A 19,717-nucleotide genomic window follows, 5' to 3' on the forward strand; every position below is an offset into this window, starting at 1 on the left:
AACACAGGGAACATTCCTGAGTCTGAAACATGGGCACGGCTGTGGGCCTCTGTTAATGACCGCGGACTGACCACAGATTTTAGCAACAAACACATTACCTGTGGTAAAAGGAAGAACCAGAGAGAAAAGTAGATGGTGTATTGGGGCCTGTTTCTTAAAAGAAACTTCTAGGCCTCTGACACAGGACCCACGGATCCTCTCTGCTCCCTCATGCAGGATAAGCTAGTGGTTAATTACTCTGATCTTCAAGTTCAACACTTTGCTGAGGAAATCCACCCAGAGCCCGCCCTCCCCTCTCCCAGAACGGAGAGGAAGAGGCCCTTCTCTCCATGCCCGTGACGGAGGGCTGGGGAGGCTTAGCACCGCGTTGGCCAGGTGGGGGTCGGGGGCACTGCTGCTGATGCTGGGCACCATGAGGGGCATGTCATTGAACCCCGTGGCCCAGCATGGCACCCGGCCCCCCCCCGGCTGTTGGAGACCAGCCGCCACCACTGTGTTCTGGCCTCCTGCAGCACCTGGGGGTACAGCACTCGGCTGGGCCCCGTGGCCAGGTATTGGAAACCTCGCTGCCCAGGCTCTCTGATCAGTTTGGTGACCTGGTCAGAGGCCAGAATCAAAGCTGTGACTCTGACGCCCAGCCAGCCTGAAGTGGCGGCTTAGACACGTCGTGCCCACATCTCTGGGAGGGTGCCATCCTGCCTCCGGAGCCTGTGCCCATACCACAGGCCGCAGTGGCAAGGGAAGGGGTGGGCCTGCGGGGACTGGTGGGAGGATGGGGAGGGCAGGGAGGCCCCGAGGAAGGCTGGAGGGTGCAGGCGGCTGGCATCACCCCCACAAAACTCAGCTGAGCCCTCACGCGCACCTGCGTCTTAGGGGGCCCCTTCCTGCTTCCACAGGCTCCCTGCCCATCCCCGGAGTCCCCTCCATAGGGAGTGAGGTGACTTTTGAGGCTGAACACGACCTCTCCGCTCTCCCGCACTGAGCTGGCAGCAGGGTGCTTAGGAGCAGGAGCTGGGGCGTCACACGGACCTGGTGGGGTGCGGGGGTCGCAGCTCTGCCACCTCGCAGCTGTGTGGCAGGAGGGGAGGCTCAGGGGCTGCCGTGTCCACCTTAGGACGGGGACGGGATGGAACCACCACAGAGGCTGTTAGGGCCGCTCGACAGGTCTCTAGGGGGCGTTGTGAGGGCCTGTGAGATGGATCCGCTGCTGTCCCCACCCCCAGAAGCAGCGGGGCGCTGGCAGCAAGGTCCTCCGCCCTGGAAAGCCCTGTTGACGCAGCCGCTGCTTCCAGGACACCCAGGAGTTCCTGCGCTGCCTGATGGACCAGCTCCATGAGGAGCTCAAGGAACCGGAGGTGGCGGCCACAGCGGTGCTGGCCGAGGAACAGGACTCAGACTCGAGCGATACGGATGAGAAGCGGGAGGGTGACCGAAGCCCGTCAGAGGACGAGTTCCTGTCCTGCGACTCGAGCAGTGACCGGGGTGAGGGCGACGGGCAGGTTCGAGGCGGGGCCAGCTCGCAGGCTGAGGCGGAGCTGCTGATCCCCGACGAGGCGGGCCGCGCCATCTCCGAGAAGGAGCGCATGAAGGACCGCAAGTTCTCCTGGGGCCAGCAGCGCACCAGCTCTGAGCAGGTGGACGAGGACGCCGACGTGGACACGGCCATGGCCGCCCTTCAGGACCAGCCCTTGGAGGCCCAGCCACTGTCGCCGGGCTCCTCCAGCCCCTTCCGGACCCCAGGTGCCAGACAGACCCCACACTCCTGTAGCAGGCCGGACCCGCTCCGAACCAGGGTGTGGCTCAGCCTGCCCAGCCGCCCCGCACCCCCATGACACTGGAGGACATGTGTCCTGCAGATTGGGTTGGGGGCCGGGGTAGGCAGAGGGCAGAGGACACACAGTGGGCCTTGGGCCCTGGGAGGTGCCAGTGGGTCGTCTTCCTGGCCATGTTGTGGAGCCGACGTGCCTCCCCCTGCAGCCCAGCAGCAGTCCCCTCTCTGCCCTCAGAGCCAGACAACGAGGCCCACATGCGCAGCTCGTCCCGCCCCTGCAGCCCCGTGCACCACCATGAGGGCCACGCCAAGCTGGCCGGCAGCCCTCCCCACTCAAGCCCCGTGAGGATGGGGCCCTCGTACGTGCTCAAGAAAGGTTGGCAGGACTGGGTAGGGAGGGGGTCTGTGGGGCATCCACACGTGCAGCTGGGGCTGGGAATGCAGTCATCTGAGCAGCAGCGCCTCCCAGCCCTCCTCTAACACCATAGGGGTGCGGGGGTTGCCCCTCTTACTGACATGACCAAGGCCCTGGGATGGAACTGCATACCCCACCACGTGACACACATAGGACCCCGAGTCCCGGCCCAGCAAGCCCCAGTGCTGCCCCTTGCCCCAGACAGGCCGGTGGGGCTGGGCCTAGTCCCGTGCTGTGCCCCCAGCCCAGGTGCTGAGCGCCGGCAGCCGCAAGCGGAAGGAGCAGCCCTACCGCAGCGTCATCTCCGACATCTTCAACGGCTCCATCCTCAGCCTCGTGCAGTGTCTCACCTGTGACCGGGTGAGCCCTGGCAGTGGGGAACCAGGGCCCAGCCTTCAGGGGCCTGGTGGTCCCCCCTCGGGGTGAGGGCGGGGGAGTGGCTTCTCCACCTGATGGCCCCTGACTTTCTGGAAGGGGGAGGGTTCTGGTTGCCTGGTGCCAGGGTCCAGGGGACGGGGAGCAGACCCTCTGTCCTCCACCTGCCATCGGGTGGCTGGGGTTCAGGCTGCAAATTCTGCTTGGTCTGGGCAGGGCGGAGCCCTGGAAGGTGGAAACCCAGGCTGACCTTCAACCCCACAGGTCTCCACCACAGTGGAGACGTTCCAGGACCTGTCATTGCCCATTCCCGGCAAGGAGGACCTGGCCAAGCTGCACTCGGCCATCTACCAGAACGTGCCGGCCAAGCCGGGTGCCTGCGGGGACAGCTATGCCGCCCAGGGCTGGCTCGCCTTCATCGTGGAGTATATCCGGAGGTACACCTGTCTTCCCGCCTTCCCGCCTTCGGCAGACCCGAGACTGCCCTGGACCTGGCAGGCAACAGACCATGAACAGCAAAGTTCAGGCATTTGGAAGGGCACCCACAGCTGGATGTGCAGATGTTTCCTGAGGGGGTGGTGGGGACTTCCTCAGCCACCCTGGGATGGCCTGGGTCGGGTCTGAAGGCAGGAAACGACAGGGGAGTCACCAGGCGGCAGCTAGAGAGCAGTCCTGGCCTGGTGGGAGAGCAGTGGGCAGCTTTCCGGAGCCCTCATTGCATGCCACGATGTCAGAACCCCATCTACCTGGAGGACAGGCCAGTGGGACCGGGGTCCCTTCACAGATGGGAAGACGAGGCTCGGAGAGGGGTGGGGTCACTCTCCCGGGGACACCGGGCTGCTGGTCCCAGGTGTCCATCCCACCTACCTGGCCAAGATGCCTCCCTGGGCCCGAAGTGACCAGGTCTTAGTCTTGCCCGGGCCCTGGCATCACCCCACCACCCCGCTTCTGTCTCCCTAGGTTTGTGGTATCCTGTACCCCAAGCTGGTTTTGGGGGCCGGTCATCACCCTGGAAGACTGCCTTGCTGCTTTCTTTGCTGCTGATGAGCTGAAGGGTGAGTGGAGTGGGCTTGGCTGGGGAGGGGCGTTGCTGGGTGAGCTTGCAGCTGGTTTCTGGAACTCACTGTCAGTGTCCCCCGTCTCTGCCTTCCCACATACCTCCACCCCTCCCCACATCTTCCATCAGTCAGGCTGGGCCTGGGCCTGCGTGTTCTCCCAGCCGCACTGCCTGGAGCACTCTTAGGGCTTTGCCCTTCTTGCTTCTGCTTACCAGTTTGTTGGACAGAAATCATACATGCTTTAATTTTGCATTTCCTCGGTTACCGATAGTTTGGGGCAGTTTTCGTAAGTGTTTTGACTATTTTTTATTTCCTATTTTGAAATTTCCCAATCCTGTCCTTTTCCCATTTTTCTGTCGTGTGGTTGGCATCTTAGCAAACCTTTGGGAAAGCTCTTCTAAAAATTAAAATTAATTGTGGTAAAACATACATGACCTAAAATGCACCATCTTAACCATTTTGAGGTGTAAAGTTCAGTAGCGTTGACTATGTTCACGCTGTAGTGCAGTCCCTCTCCAGAACTCTCATTCTGCAAAATGGAAACTCTCTACCCCAAGACAGCAACTCTCTGTTCTCCCCTCCCCCAGCCGCTGGCGCCCATCCTTGTACTTCCTGTCTCTGAACTTGACAGCTCTAAGGACCTCATCTAAGTCAGCTCATATGGTGTTTGTCTTTTTGTGACTGGCCTATTTGACTCAGCGTGACATCCTCTGGGTTCATTCGTGTTGTAGCAGGTGTCAGGATCTCCTTCCTTTTTTTAAAAGATTTTATTTATTTATTTGACAGAAAGAGTGAATGAGCAAGAGAGAGAGAGCACAAGTGGGGGGAGGAGCAAAGGGAGAGGGACAAGCAGACTCCCCTCTGAGCAGGGAGCCTGGTGTGGGGCTTGATCCTGGGACTCTGGGATCATGACCTGAGTCGAAGGCAGATGCTCGAGCCACCCAGATGCCAAGAATCTCCTCCTCCTCCTCCTACTTCTACTACTACTATTACTACTACCACTACTACTAATTCTTCCACTACTACTACTTCTTTTTAAAATTTATTTATTTATTTGACAAGCAGGGGGAGCAGCAGGCAGAGGGAGAAGGAGAAGCGGGCTCCCCACTGAGCAGGGAACCCATGTGGGATTCGATCCCAGGACCCTGGGATCATGACCTGAGATGAAGGCAGATGCTTAACCGACTGAGCCACCCAGGCAGCACTCTCCTTCTTTTTTAAAGCTGCGTCGTATTCCACTGATAGACCATGTGTTATCTATCCGTTCATCTCTCAGTGGACACATGGGTTGCGTCTGCCTTTTGGCTATTGTGAACATTGCTGCAACCAGCATGGCTGTGCACCTGTCTCTTCTAGACTGATTTTATCTCCTTGGGATACATACCCAGCAGTGGGATTGCTGGAGCCTGCGGCCGTCCTATTTTTCATTTTTTTTTTTTTAGATTTTATTTATTTATTTGACAGAAAGAGTGAGTGAAGGAACTCAAGCAGTGGGAGTGGGAGAGGGAGAAACAGGCTTCTTGCTGGGCAGCGAGCCCGATGCGGGGCTGGATCTCAGGACCTTGGGATCATGACCTGAGCCGAAGGCAGATGCTTAACCCACTGAGCCACCCAGCCGCCCCCTATTTTTAATTTTTTGAGGAACCTCCACACTGTGTTCCATGATGGCTGTGCCAATTTCCATTCCCACTAGTAGTGCACATGTTCCCTGTTCTCCACATCCTTGCCAACACCTGTTCTCATTTTTTAAAAAATCTTTTTGATTATAGCTATTCTAAAACAGGTGTGGGGTAGTATTTCGTTGGTTTCGATTTGCATTTCCCTGATGATGAGTTACGTTGAGCATCTTTTCATGTACCTGTTGGCCATCTGTTTGTCTTTGGGAAAATGTCTCTCCAGGCCCTCTGCCACTTTTTGAATGGATTATCTGGGGGTTTTTTGTTTGTTTTGCTCTTGATTTGAATGCATTCGTTACGTATTCTGAATATTAACCCTTTATCTGACACATGGTTTCTCAATATTTTCTCCTGTTCTGTAGGTTGCTGCTTTATTTTGCAAATTGTTTCTTTTGTTTAGAACTTTTTAGCTTGATGTGGTCCCACTGGTTTATTTTTGGTCTTGTTGCTTTTGGTGTTCTGTCCACAACTCCATTGCCAAGACCAATGTCAAAGAGCATTTTCCTATGTTTTCTTCTAGACTAGTACGGTTTTGGGTCTTCTATTTAAGCCTTTAATCCATTTCAGGGTAATGGTTGTGAGTGTGTGAGACAAGGGTCCGGTTTCATTCCTCTGCATGTGAATATCCAGTGTTCTCAACACCGTTTACTGAATGACTCTCTTTCCCCCCCGTTGAATATTCTTGGCTCCCTTGTCAGATAGCGGTTGCCCATAGAGACTCCTGGGTTTACTTCTGGGCTCTCAATTCTGTTCCTTGGTCTGTGTGTCTGTTGCTTTGCCAGTACCATACTGTGCTGATGACTGTCGTTTTGTAGCGTAGTTTGCAGCCGGGAAATGTGATGCCTCCAGCTCTGTTCTTGCTCAGTGTTGTTTTGGCCGTTTGGGATCTTTTGTAGTTCGTATGAATTTTAGGGTTGTTTTCTACTTCTGTGGACAGTGTCACTGGACTTCTGGCAGGGATTACATTGACTCTGTAGATGGCTTTGGGTGGACAGTATTTGTTGTTCTCACCCATGAATGCGGGGTATCTTCTCACTTAATTTGGTCTTTGTGTAGGAACAGCTCTGTCCTTGTCCCATCACCCTGACTCCTGACGCCAGATGCATGGTGGTTTTCCCATACCAGGCAGTTACGTGACACCCGCTGGGTACTGAGAATTCAACTCAGTTATGGTACTGCTACCTGGAGACAGCATTAGATCCCACAGGTCAAGGACTCAGTCCTACAAGACTTCCCCTCCCCAAGAGCCCGTCACAAGTCCCGCTTGTCATCTGTGCTTCTGACTGACCGGCTATAGATCAAAGGTTCCAACCCCTCCTTCTTGGGTTGGATAAATTTGCTATAGCCCTTGCTTACTAGGTGACTGGTTTATTGTAAAAGGCTGTAGCTCAGGAATAGCCAGGTGGAAGAGATGCACAGGGCAGGGTATGTGGGAAGTGGCGTGGAGTTTCCACAACCTCTGAACTCCTACTTTCCCTTGGTCTCCCTGCATCCACCAGCTCCGAAGGTCTCCCAACCCCACGCCATTGGGATTTTATGGAGGCTTTTGTTGCGTATACGCGATCAGTTATGAACTCCTCTCTGTAGAACACCAGTGTGGCTGAAAATTCCCAACTTCTAATCATGGCTTGGTCTTTCTGGTGACCAGCCCTGATTCTGGAACCATCCAGAGTCATCTTGCTATTTATTTTTTTTAAGATTTTATTTTTTTTTTTTATGTTGGAGGGAGAGAGAGTGAGTACACGTGTGAGCAGGGGGACAGACAGGGAGAGGAAGAGAATCTCAAGCAGACTCCATGCTAACTAAGCACAGAGCCTGATGCAGGGCTCGATCTCACGACCCTAAGATCACGACCTGAGCCGAAACCAAGAGTCAGAGGCTTAACTGACTGAGCCACCCAGGTGCCCCAGAGTCACCTCATTAGAACAAAAGTTGCCATCATCACCTAGGAAATTCCAAGGGACTTAGGAATCCTGTGGCAGGAAGCAGGGTCAGAGAGCAAATGCCAGAACAAATGATGCTCCCAGTGCTCTTAGTACTTAGGAAAGTACAAGGACTTTAGGAGCTCTGAGCCAGGAACCTTGGGCTGTATTTTCTGTCACGGATTCGTCCTAACAGTTTTTTTTGTGGAATCTTTAGGATTCCTGCCTTCTCTTTTCCTATTCGGATTTCTTTTATTTCTTTTTCTTGCCTAATTGCTCTGGCTAAGACTTCTAATACTGGGTTGAGTCGGCATGGCAAGAGGCAGCACCCTTCTGCTGTGCCCGATTTCAGGGGGAAAATCTTCTAGCTTTTCACCATTGAGGATGATATTAGCTGTGGACTTGTCTTAGATGGCCTCTGTTATGTTGAGGTATGTTCCCTCTACACCCAATTTGTTGAGAGCTCTTACCGTGAAAGGGTGTTGAAATCTGTCAAGTGATTTTTCTGTCTCTGTTGAGAGGATCATTTGATTTTTATCCTTTATTCAATGAATGTAGAGAATCGTGTGTATTGATTTGTGTATGATAAACCATACCTACCTTCCACATTCAAATTCCATTTAAACACGGTGTGTGATCCTTTTTTTTTTTTTTTTTTTTAAAGATTTTATTTACTTGTCAGAGAGAGAGGGAGAGAGAGCAAGCACAGGCAGACAGAATGGCAGGCAGAGGCAGAGGGAGAAGCAGGCTCCTGCTGAGCAAGGAGCCCGATGCGGGACTCGATCCCAGGACGCCGGAATCATGACCTGAGCCGAAGGCAGCTGCTTAACCAACTGAGCCACCCAGGCGTCCCCAATGATCCTTTTAATACAATGTTGAATTTGGTTTGCTAGAATATTACTGAGAAGTTTTCCGTCTATATTCATCAGGGATATCAGCCGGTAGTTTTCTTCTCTTATCGTGTGCTTATCTCACTATGATATCAGAGTGCTGCTGGCCTCCTAAAGTGAGTTTGAGAGTGCCTCCCCCCTCAGTTTTTTGGAAATGTTTGAGAAGGATTAGTGTTAATTCTTTTTTAAATGTTTGATAAAATTCACCAGCCAAACCATCTGGTCCTGGACTTTTGTTTATTGGGAGGTTTTATGTTTGTTTGTTTTTTATACTGTTTCCATCTCCTTCCTCATGATTGGTCGATTCAGATCTTTTCTGTCTTCATGATTCAGCCTTGGCAGGTTGTATATTTCTAGGGATGTCCCCATTTCTTCTAGGCTGTCCAGCTTGTTCGTGTACAGTTCACTCTGTCGTGCCTTTTATGATCCTTTGTGTTTCTGTGGCATCAGTTCCAAGAGTCCTCTTCCATTTACAATTTACTTGTCTTCTCTCTTTCTCTCTCTGCTAACCTAGCTAAAAGTTTTTTCAACTTTATCTTTTCTGAAAATCAACTCTTAGTTTCACTGATTTTTTTTTTCCTGTTCTTTTCTTCATCTCACTTTCATTTATGTCTGCTCTAATCGCTCTTATTTCCTGCCTTCTGCCACGTTGGTGCTGAGTTTGTCTTTCATTTTCTAATTCAGTGAGGTGTAGTCTGGTTGTTCATTTGAGATCTTTTTTCTTAATGTAATTTATTGCTATGAAATTCCCTCTTACAACTGCTTTTGCTGCATCCCGTATATGCTAGTACATTGTGGTTTCATTGTCATTTGTCTTGAGATACTTCCTGAGTTCCCTTTTGATTTTTTTCTTCGACTCGTCAGTTGTTGACGTGTGTGTTGTGAATTTTTTAGTTCTCTTCCTGCTCATTGTTTCTAGTTCTATACCGTTGCGGTTGGAAATACACTCGTCTTCCCAAATTCATTAAGGCTTGCTTTGTGGCCTAGCTCCTGGAGCTGTCCTGGAGAATTTTCTGTGGGCACTTGAGAATGTGTATTCCAGTGCCGTTGGATGGAATGTTCTGTATATGTCTGTTAGGTCTTTTTGGCCTGTAGTCATTCAGGTCTAGTTCCCTTACTCATTTTCTGCCTGGATGATCTGCCCAGTGTTGAAAGTGGGGTATTAAAGTGTCAAGTATTATTGTCCTGCTGACTCTTTCTCCCTTCAGTTGGGTTAATGTTCTTTTGAAATATCTAGGTGCTGTGGCGTTGGCTGCATATCACCCTTTGCCACTGTACAGTGACCCTCTTTGTCTCTTTGACTGATTTTGATGGAAAATCTGTTGTATGTGATGTCGGTAGACCCACCTCTGCTCTGTTGGTTTCCGTCTGCTGGGAATGTCTCCTTCCATCCCTCTCTCTCAGCCCATGTGCCCTTAGAGCTGAAGCGAGTCTCTTGCAGGCGGCATATCGGGTTGTGTCTCGTAAGTATAGATTGTTATGTCCACCTCGGCTCCCATGTCCTGTCCCCGCTCACCGTTGTCTGCATTTTCTGCCCTAGGTGACAACATGTACAGCTGTGAACGGTGTAAAAAGTAAGTGTGTGTGCTCTGGGCTTTCTCCCCAAATTCCCGTTCTGACCCCTGGGCCTGTCTGTGTCCCACGTGCTTCCCCGGTTCCTTCAGAGAGTTTGATCCAGACCTCACAGAGGTGACCGTGGCGGGAGTGTGCTCGCTGGGCCCCTCTGTCCCCACACCGGGACACTCAACGCTTCTCCCCGTTCCTCCCTGCCAGGTTGCGGAACGGGGTGAAGTACTGTAAAGTCTTGCGGCTGCCTGAGGTGAGTGGAGAAGCCTCCCGCCTGCTCTCTCTGCTGCTGACTAACGTGCGGTGGCATGGTGGGTCACCCTGTATCCCAGGGAGCCTGAGCTGAGGAGGTCTGGGACAGGGGGGTGTCTGCTGCTGTGTCCGAGAGACCTGCTGGGACCCTCTGTCAGCTCCCTCCTGCTCTGCTGGTGTGGGGCAGAGGGTGCCACTTGGAGGAAGGCTGCTGTGTGGGGAGAGACATGGCTACCACGCTATCTGCGCTGGGGAAGGCCTTTCTGAGGAAGAGGGCCTGCGTGAGCCCTGAGCACAGGGGCTGGCGTCAGCTTCGTGGAGGGAGAGCCGGGAAGGAGCAGGTGGGCAGAGCGTGGAGGCAGGAATGGGCTTGGCCAAACCCAGGAAGTGCCGTGTGGCCAGAGCACAGAGGAGTATGGCCCGGGAGGCAGGTTCTGGAAGCCTGCGTGGAAAAGAACTGTGGTCAGGGTTCTGACGGTCAGCTTCGTGCACGGACCAGCGCCGCCCTCGAGGACTGCCTGTGTCGGCCACCCGCACTGTCCCCGTGGCCCTGCCGTCTTGTGCGCCTCGGTCAGGAGACAGGCCACGGGCCAACTCGGCTCCCACGTGGAGCTCTTCCGTGTGTCCGGGTGCTCAGTGGGCGGGAGCCCTCAGCCAGCCTGGGCCTCTGGAAGGCTCTTGGTGTTCGGTTTCTTGTGTTCGCCTGGAGGGCGAGCCCTAAGTGGGTCAAACAGTGGCCAGTGGGTGTCCCAGAGCCCGGCCCCAGGCCCCCACCTGGTCACAGAGCCCCAGGCATCCTTGCCCGGAATGACCGCCGCCTCCTCCCCGTCCCCCAGATCCTGTGCATCCACCTGAAGCGCTTTCGGCACGAGGTCATGTACTCGTTCAAAATCAGCAGTCATGTCGCCTTCCCCCTTGAGGGACTTGACCTGCGTCCATTCCTTGCTAAGGAGTGCAAGTCCCAGATCACAACCTACGACCTCCTCTCGGTCATCTGCCACCATGGCACAGCAGGCAGTGAGTCGGCCCCCTTCCCCTCCCCGCGTCACCCCTGTCCCTGTCCCACGGGGTGTCTGTGACCAGCCTGCCCCTCCCGCCACAGGTGGCCACTACATCGCCTACTGCCAGAACGTGATCAACGGGCAGTGGTACGAATTCGACGACCAGTATGTCACCGAGGTCCACGAGACGGTGGTGCAGAACGCTGAGGCCTACGTGCTCTTCTATCGGTGGGGCCCCTGGCAGCTGTCACAGTGGGGCGGGGTCCGGCTCAAGGACAGATGGGTGGCCTGTGAGCCTGGGATGGCCAGCCCCTGTGCTCTGGGGCTTTACTACGGGTGCCTTTGGAGGGAGCTGGAACCTGGAAGGTTCTAGGCTCCAGGCAGTAAGGGTGTCAGGTTGTAAGAAAGAGCCTTCTGGCCGTGGGGAAAGTGGGGAACCCAAGAAGTTGAGTTTGGGTCTTCCGTGGTGCTCCTATGGAGCGATCGTGGCCAGCACTCAGTCAGATAGGCCAGGAGGCCTCTCCCCAGACAGGCTTTGCCATCTGCTGGCAGGTCAGGTTCAAAAACTCGGCCTGGAGGTAGGCAGGTGGGTCAGGGCCCTACAGGGAAATGTGTCCTCATATCCTGTGGGAATCTGCTCTCCTGCCTGCAGAGGGACAAGCTTCTGCCTCCCTTTGACATTGTCCCCAGGGTCTGGCCAGGTGGGCACTCGGGCCAGGGCAGTGGGGCCTCTGAGAGGCTGCCGGGTTGCTGGGGGGTTCAGGGGGTGGGGAGGGCAGTGGTAGGGGGCTGAGGACACACCCCTGGCAGGGAGCCCAGACACAGCTGCTCCTAATTCCCCTGCCCCACCCCTGCTCCACCCCTGCCCTAACCCTACCCCACCCCTGCTTTGTCCCTGCCCCACCCCTGCAACATCCCTGCTCTACCCTTATCCACCCCTGCTCTGCCCACCCTACACCACCCCGGACCGACCCTGCCGCACCCCTGCCCCGGCCCTGCGGCAGGAAGAGCAGCGAGGAGGCTGTGCGGGAGCGGCAGCAGGTGGTGTCCCTGGCCGCCGCGCGGGAGCCCGGCCTGCTGCGGTTCTACGTGTCTCGGGAATGGCTCAACAAGTTCAACACGTTTGCCGAGCCCGGGCCCGTCACCAATCACACGTTCCTCTGCGCCCACGGAGGTGAGGGCTCCTCCCGGACCGGGGCGTGGGGGCGGCCGGCCGAGCCCCCAGCGCTCCCTCCCCATGCCTTCCTCCACAGGCATCCCGCCCCACAAGTACCACTACATCGACGACCTGGTGGTGATTCTGCCCCAGAACGTGTGGGAGCACCTGTACAATAGGTAGGGCGCTGCCAGCGCGGCGGGGGAGCCCGGGGAGCAAAGGCCACCGTGGGCCCACGCTGCCCAGCAGCAGCCGCCGGCCTCCCTTGCGCATGCCCGCAAAGACGACGCTTGAGGGCGCCGGTCAGACCCTGACTGCCGGGAGGGATGGAGACCGACTCCAGCGTGGCCAGCGGGTCCTTCTCACAGAGTCCCCGGTGCACTGGCTCCAGCCGCCCAGCTCGGGTGGCCTGGGCTTCCAGGTTCAAGTCCCTCAGGACCAGAACTGGGGCTCTCACATTGAGGACGCCTGGGCCTGGGTCGCTGTGCAGACGGGCAGGCAGGATGTGAGCCCCTGAGAGAGTGGTCAGATAGGCCAGGAGGCCTCTCCCCGGACAGGCTTTGCCATCCGCTGGCAGGTCGGGTTCAAAAACTCGGCCTGGAGGTAGGCAGGTGGGTCAGGGCCCTACAGGGAAGTGTGTCCCCATATCCTGTGGGAATCTGCTCTCCTGCCTGCAGAGGGACAAGCTTCTGCCTCCCTTTGACATTGTCCCCGGGGTCTGGCCAGGTGGGCCGCGGGCCTCAGCAGCTCCTGCGGGGTAGCCAAGAGGGAAAGCAGGATTGTTAGTCCGCTCTTCAGCCTGTAAACATAGCTTGTGACACGCCTGCCCTGGGGCAGGTGGCGGGCCGGGCTCCGTGGGCCTGTGGCACTCAGGTCCCCCTGCCAGTCTGAGGGCGACAGAAGAGTCAACAGGCCATGCACAGGGCACTCAGGGCTGCTCCGTGGCTGAGCCAGGGGGACATCAGGGAGCCTCCCGGGAGGAGGAGAAGAAAGCCGCCAAGTGGAGGGCAGTCCTGGTTCTCTGGCACGTTCTGAAACCCTCCCTTCAGGGTACGCTCACACACTCTCTCTCTCTTTCTCTGCCCTTCCTCCGGGTGCAGATTCGGGGGTGGCCCCGCCGTGAACCATCTGTACGTGTGCTCCATCTGCCAGGTGGAGATCGAGGCTCTGGCCAAGCGCAGGCGGATCGAGATCGACACCTTCATTAAGGTGCGTGGGGTCGGGGCATTGGGGAGGGACGGGGGCCTCTGTAGGGGACAGGTGGGGAGCTGGGGATTGAGGAGCCCTGCGGGGTTGGGCTCCTCGTGGAAGACCTGTCCCGTGGGAGCACAGAGCACCCGGACACTGAAGGCTTTGCTGGTAGGAGGGTCAGGTTCTGGAGGCTCAGGTCCATCTGCTGGGTGAGCTGCTGAGCCGCCGTGGAAAGGACAGAGCCCTGCCGCTAGGGGCTGGGTGACTGCTGCGGGGGCTGTCCTGTGCGTGAAAGGACAGTTAGTGTCCCTGGCCCCCGCATGCCAGTGACGGCAAAAATCACGTCCACTCATTGGCCATGTCCCTTGGGGGGCAGATCTCCCTGCTCGTGAGAACCGTGGGGCTGTACAGAGTGACATGGAAAGGTGTGCGTGCGTGGCCTGGGGCTGCTGGGAACAGGGGGACTGGGGACCACCGCCCCTCAGGAGTGGAGCGTGGGTAAAAGACAGTAAGGGACTCTGAGCTTTGTGCCCAGGAGAAGATGACATGTCAGGAGAGTTAACGGAACAAGTCAGTGCCTTCCGTTAAATGGGGGGGGGGGGCTTCGGCCTGGGACCTCCGCTGAAGAAATTCAGTGTCCCCTGCAGACGTTGGAGGGTGGGACTGCGGCAGAGGGCTCTCCGAGCTCGTCTGGGAGCCCCCTAGTTTTCTACCTAGAGTGTCCAGGGTTTTCTAAGAGGTGGGGAGGGCAGGAGGACAGGAAGGGTCCAGGGTGCTGGGTCCGTGGTGCTGACCCTCCCCTCTGCGGCCCCTCCGTCGGCCCAGCTGAACAAAGCCTTCCAGGCGGAGGAGGCCCCTGGCGTCATCTACTGCATCAGCATGCAGTGGTTCCGGGAGTGGGAGGCCTTTGTCAAGGGCAAGGGCAAGGACAACGGTGAGTGTAGCACGGGCCTGGCCCGCCCCCAGCACAGGTGCTCCCCTGCCCCAGGGCTGTGACGGCGGGGGGGCGGGGGGCGGGGGGCCTGGTGGTGCCCAGGGCTGGGCCTTCTTGCTGCGGCAGGACTGGAGTGGTCTTAGTTGTCCCTTCCCTCGCGTCCCGTCCCCGCTGGTGCTTTTCCCTCCTGCCGGGCACTTTTCTTTGGGGGTTTGCTTGCCCTGAAGAAAGATTTTAGTGGCCAGATGGCTTCAGACTCTTGGGAAAGAAGAACGTGGCTACAGTGTCCTCTGACTGCTCACTTTCCAGAGCTGGAACCGGGCAGCCTCCCAGAACCCTCCACAGGCCCCAGCGAGAAATGGCTGAGCCCAAGCTCTGGCCTGCCCACGGCCCACCCTCCCACCCTCGAGCCCCACACATGGGCTCCCAGACTAGGGCTTGGGGCCTGGCCGGGCCAGCAGCAGGCCAACATGGGCCTTTCGGGACCTAAGCACCAGCCAGGCCTCAGGGCAGGGGGAGGGGCCTGGGGGCTCCCTGGTGTTGGTGTAGGGCTGGGGCTTTGCTCCGGAGTTGCAGCCCGCCCTCGGGCCCCAGCTTTGCCTTCTGCTGGCTCTTCCTGGGGCACTTCCTCCCCGGTCTCTGGAAACAGCTCTCAAGTCACGTGGTTGCCGAGGATGTGATTTGGGGAATGGTGCTCAGCAAGGGTCTGAAGTCCCAGAAATCCCCTCTGCGGGCTGCTGGGATGCCCCGGGTCCCTTCCGCCTCTCCTGCTTTGGTGGCCGAGCATTTGGTGCCTGGCACCTGCCCCCGTGAGCACATCACCTGGCCCCTGTGGGCCCCGGACAGCCTCTCCCGGGTCATGGGGTCGGAGTCACGCTTTGAGAATGGCTTCTGCCTGCGGAGAGGTGGAGGGCCATGGCGGGGGCAGGTAGGTTTCCCGCTGCCGCAGAGCCTCCGAGGTGCTGAGCCTGAGCCGGGTCTGTTCCAGAGCCCCCCGGGCCCATCGACAACAGCAGGATCGCACAGGTCAAAGGAAGCGGCCATATCCAGCTGAAGCAGGGTGAGTCTCGCCGGCTCCAGCCCTGGCGTCCCCGGCCAGCCGGCCTCTCCATGGTCCCTCCTGGCTGCTGGTCACAGTCCCACTTGAAGCCCCCGCCTGTCCTACCCAGGCCCTGTGCCGGCCTCTGCCTGCCCTTTGTGGGCACCCCACACCCCGGGAAATGGGCGGCAGCCAGAGATGTGCCTTCCAGGGTCCTTGGAGAAGTGACGTCCCTCGGAGCGTCCCGAGGTTGCTCTGGAACAGCTTTGCGGGGGAGCACACAGAGCTCCCGGAGTCCCCCTGCCAAGACATGGCCTCTTGGGGCGGGAGTTGGGGTCAGGGGAAGTGAGTGGGCGGCGCAGGCGCAGCCCCGACCGCCTGGCCTCGGGCCTACAGGAGCTGACTACGGGCAGATTTCAGAGGACACCTGGGTCTACCTGAACAGCCTGTACGGCGGCGGCCCCGAGATCGCCATCCGACAGAGCGTGGCCCAGCTCCAGGACCCAGAGAGCCTGCACGGGGAGCAGAAGATTGAAGCCGAGACCCGGGCCGTGTGACCTGCTGGGCCAGCCTGTAAGTCCCCTCCTTCTGCAGAGACCCTCTCCCGTCCCCTGTGTGTTGGAAGAACGCAGCCCTGAACGCACCTTCCGGGAGACTGGAAAAACCCTCTCGTGAGCCCCGCTGGGCCGAGTGACCCAAGTGTCCCCACAGGCCCCCGCCTTGGCCCTTCTCCCTGCGGAGGGCGTGTGTGTGCCCCGAAGAGAGGCCGGCGGCTGGGGAGACCCAGGCAGCAAGTTATCTGGGTCCCAGTGAGCAATGTCACGGTCAGGAAATACACCTGCTGTGGGCTCTTCAAACAACCAGTGCTCTACGATGTTCCTTAACTTGGGTCTTTGTGTCCACTTGTCACGGCCGTTGTGTCCCCCACCTGCCCTCTTGCTCGTTCAGGCCCAGCTTGGGTCCCTGGAGGTCCAAGTCAGGGGTTGTGGCTGAGGGACCGCAGGGCAGGAGGAGCTCTAGGTGCTGCGCAGCACCCAGCACGCACAGCGGGAAGCTGGGGCACAGAGGACCGAGCTGGAGCAGCGGGGGGTGCTGGAGCCAGCTCTGCCCTAGGCCCCGCTTTGGCCCGATCCCCCGGTGTCACAGAAAGGCTCCGGAACCCTGGGCTGCTCTCAGCGTTTCTCCTGCAGACTGACGATTCTGGACTCTGTTGCGATGGGGACCCAGGGTGGGGGTTGGATCTGCTGGGCGAGATTGTTTCTGGAGGCAGCTGGTCCCTGGCTCCCCGTGCTGCTGAGCTGGCTCCCTGGACTGGCTGTCGCTCGTCCCCAGCAGGGAACCAGATGATGAGACAGAAGTACCCCGCGTCACTGTCCTTTGCTGCGGACGTGGCTTCCCTGGGGTGGGGGGGCTCCCTGTTTCTCACCACACTGTCACGGGGAGCCCGGGGAGCTGTGGCGCCAGGGCAGCTCTCACATCGGCCGTGGAAGCCCATTCTGGATGCTGAGACGGGCCACGCTGGGGCCCTGGGACGAGCGCAAGGGGCCCGGGCTTGCCTCTGGGGACACCCACACCCCTGGACGAAGCAGCTGGGGCGAGATGCCCACCTCGTCGGGACTGGAGGGAAGGGGGGGGGTGGGGAAGGGGTCTCGGGGACCTGGGCCCCCACACACCGTGGCCTTCAGTCTCTAGAAGCAGATTCGGCTGGAATCCCGGCAGAGCCCGGGAAGCTGGCGCGCCGGTAGCTCACTCTGCAGCCCTTCTACCCGGGTCCGCCCCCGCCGAGGCAGCGCGCGATGGCGATCGGAGAACGAGCTGCTCTGGAACCCCCTGACGTTTGCTACAGTCTTGAAAGTTCCTGCTGCGGCCAGCGGGCAACCCCCGTGGCGGGGCTGGGTGGCCAGTCATTGCCCTGCTCCTAAACTTGTCCCCGCCATCTGCGCGGCCTTGTTGGTGTTCAGAATGTCCTAATAAATACATATGCATCCCCCGCAGCCCTGGCTGTCGTCTGTACCGCGGCAGGTCACTGTCAGTGGGGGGCCTGCGCCGGGGGTGGGGCGGGGTGGGGAGATGAGAGGGCTTGGCGGGGCGCGGACACCAGCCAGCCTCTGGAGGCCGCGGGAGCCGACAAGGAAGAGAGGCCGGAACGCACGTGTGCCGCCTTTTCCTGGAACCAGCCCTGGCCCCAGAGAAGTGGGGCCAGCCGTGGGGGTCGGGAGGGTAAGGCCAGCACATCCCATGGGCTGGTCCCGTACTGGCGCCGCGCCTTGGCCACTCGGGATAACCCCTCTGGGCTGGGGTCACCCTCCCCGGGCCGGGCAAGGGCTCCACGGCTGGAGGAGCCCTTCGCTCCTCAGCGGACAGCGGACATTGGCTCCTTGAATCCCGGCATCGTGGTTGCTGAGGTCCTACCTGGGGAGCTCCCGGCGTTTTGTTTTCCCTGTGGTTTTGGTTGGTTTTTGCTTACACTCCTTGGGGTTTGGTGGGGAGAGACGAGTGGGAGATTTCTGTGTGTTGTTTGAAACATGCTTGTGAAATCCCATCAGGCGCGAGCGTGAGCTGACGGTGCTCCGCTTCAGCAACGGTTCCCCCCGCTGTGACCATCCCAGGGCCCCGGGAACCCCTGTGGCTCCCTCCCGAGCACAGCGGCCACCTCGCCCCGCCCCAGAAGTAGCTCCGGCCTGTCCTTCATCCCTCGCTTTTCTTTCTAGCTTTCCCGCGTCTGCCGCGCAGCTTTGCTCACGTTGGGACGTCGCACACACGGAATTCCGTGGTACGGATTTTGTGACTGGCCTTTCTTGTCTTCCGTGGAAGATGAGAAAGAAGAAGTTCCGTCCGGGGCATTGGCTGATATTGGGAGGTTTGGAGACACGGGCTGCTTGTACTGCAGGCAGGTTGGGGAGAAAGAGGGAGGTACCAGTTGGCCTCAAAGTCTTTCCTTCCTATTTTCCCTTGATACACCAGGCTTTAAGGGGTCCAGGGGCCGGAATCGGCAGACAAAACAGGAGACCGTGGGTGTTCACTTCTCAGCCTGAGTGGGGCCGCGAAGCAGTGGGCAGTGGGGGAGGCCACCTCCCGTCTTCCCTCCGCAGCTGTCCCCCACCCCCGATCGGGCCGGGTCCTACTCCAGCAGCCCCGTTCAGAGGAGCCAGAGTCTGCCTCCCCCACAGACGGGGGCGCCCACACGCTCCCAGCTGCTGCCTGGGCACACGCTTCTGCTCACAAACCTGCATCAGAAAATGCATTTGCAAGGTGCAGCCCCCCACCACCCCCACCCCGGAGTCTGGCTTCCTACCTTTGTTCTCGCCGGAGTTCAGTGCAAAACACAAATGATCCTGCCAGTCTGACACCGCCTCGCTTAGAAACCCCCAGAGCCTTGGGGGAAGCGAGTGGGGTTTTGGAAACACACCTCCCTCTGGCTCTTTTCTCTGCAGCGGAGAGGAGCCGCCAGGGAGCTGGTGTGGAAGAGATTAACGCCCTCGGGAGCTGTGAAGAGGGCAGCCCACGGTGTAGGACACTGTTCTGGAGAGCTGGCCCAGGGACTCTTGGATCTGAGACTAGCGAGCGGCCTGGCCCAGGTGGGGTCTGGGGAGCCGGGAGTGGGGACAGGGCTCGGCCTGGTGCGGTGGGAGGATGGGCACGCCGAGGGGCAGAATGCTGCCTGGGATCCTTCCCACCTGCCGACCCCCGTCTCCTCCTGGGGCCCAGCAGCTACGATTGAGGAGATCCCCACTTTTCCTCTCACAGCTTTTGGCCCCTTAGCTCTGAGGACAAGGGCACGCTGGGGCCTTTCTCAGATTTTGCTCCACCTTGTGGGGCCCAGCAATGCCCCCAGCGGACGGGAGGTCATTTCAGTACGGGTCCCTCACTGCACCATCTGGACAGGTAGTGTTTAAAGCGGGGCCTCACGGAGGCACCTCCGGGAAGCAGCTCCTGGTGTTCACGAAGTGGCTGCTGAGTGCCGGCTTTGCACTTCAATCCTGGGTCCGAGAAGGTGCTGGCCACAGGCTCACTGCCTCGCCTTCTCAGAACAGCACAGCAGAGGCCAGGGAGGGAAGAGGAGGCCTCCTCCAGCCAGGGACGGGGGTTCCTCACCGCCCAGGACACGGGGACGTTAGCCCCACTGGGCTAGGCTGGCTGGCTGGCCAACCCCTCCCTCCCGCAGGCCCCCAGAGCCTCACTTTGGCTGCAGATTCAGAGCTGGATGTCCGGGCCGTCCTGCGGGGCGGCAACTCCAGAGATCTCTTCTCCTTTAACTAAAAGAGGGGCCCCTGAACACGCCCCACGCACACCTTGTGTTTCGGGACACCGGGTCCTGCCCTGGGGCGTCCTTCCCCCGCGTGCTGGCCCCTCTCCCGCTAGGGGTCGCCTCCGCCTGGGCGGCCGCGTGGCTCGGCCTGGGTGTGGCGGGCTCCAGGAGGCCAGGGGAGGCCCGGGAGGCCTGGCCCTGCCCCCGGGCGGGCTGCGGAGC

The 19,717-nt window shown here is 58.6% G+C and overlaps 1 protein-coding gene across 7 annotated transcripts in view; it reads left to right on the forward strand.

Moving 5' to 3' along the window:
* USP20 (ubiquitin specific peptidase 20) overlaps positions 1-17,240 on the forward strand; it is a 42,792-nt gene extending 25,552 nt beyond the window's left edge. For 4 of the 7 annotated variants that reach the window (XM_047700077.1, XM_047700078.1, XM_047700079.1 and 1 more), the window contains 15 exons: positions 1,293-1,740; positions 2,007-2,147; positions 2,431-2,546; positions 2,826-2,998; positions 3,522-3,616; positions 9,648-9,681; positions 9,881-9,926; positions 10,762-10,942; positions 11,028-11,154; positions 11,931-12,100; positions 12,180-12,261; positions 13,183-13,291; positions 14,099-14,207; positions 15,196-15,267; positions 15,643-17,240. In XM_047700077.1, coding sequence (XP_047556033.1) covers positions 1,293-1,740; positions 2,007-2,147; positions 2,431-2,546; positions 2,826-2,998; positions 3,522-3,616; positions 9,648-9,681; positions 9,881-9,926; positions 10,762-10,942; positions 11,028-11,154; positions 11,931-12,100; positions 12,180-12,261; positions 13,183-13,291; positions 14,099-14,207; positions 15,196-15,267; positions 15,643-15,803 — 2,064 coding nt within the window. In that variant the 3' untranslated portion in view covers positions 15,804-17,240. Of the gene's footprint in view, positions 1-1,292; positions 1,741-2,006; positions 2,148-2,430; positions 2,547-2,825; positions 2,999-3,521; positions 3,617-9,647; positions 9,682-9,880; positions 9,927-10,761; positions 10,943-11,027; positions 11,155-11,930; positions 12,101-12,179; positions 12,262-13,182; positions 13,292-14,098; positions 14,208-15,195; positions 15,268-15,642 lie in introns of those variants that run through there. The other 3 variants (XM_047700082.1, XM_047700081.1, XR_007122280.1) reach the window with 3 other exon arrangements.
* Positions 17,241-19,717: the final 2,477 nt, after the last annotated feature.

Source organism: Lutra lutra, chromosome 13, assembly GCF_902655055.1.
Source record: "Lutra lutra chromosome 13, mLutLut1.2, whole genome shotgun sequence".
NCBI lineage: Eukaryota > Metazoa > Chordata > Mammalia > Carnivora > Mustelidae > Lutra > Lutra lutra.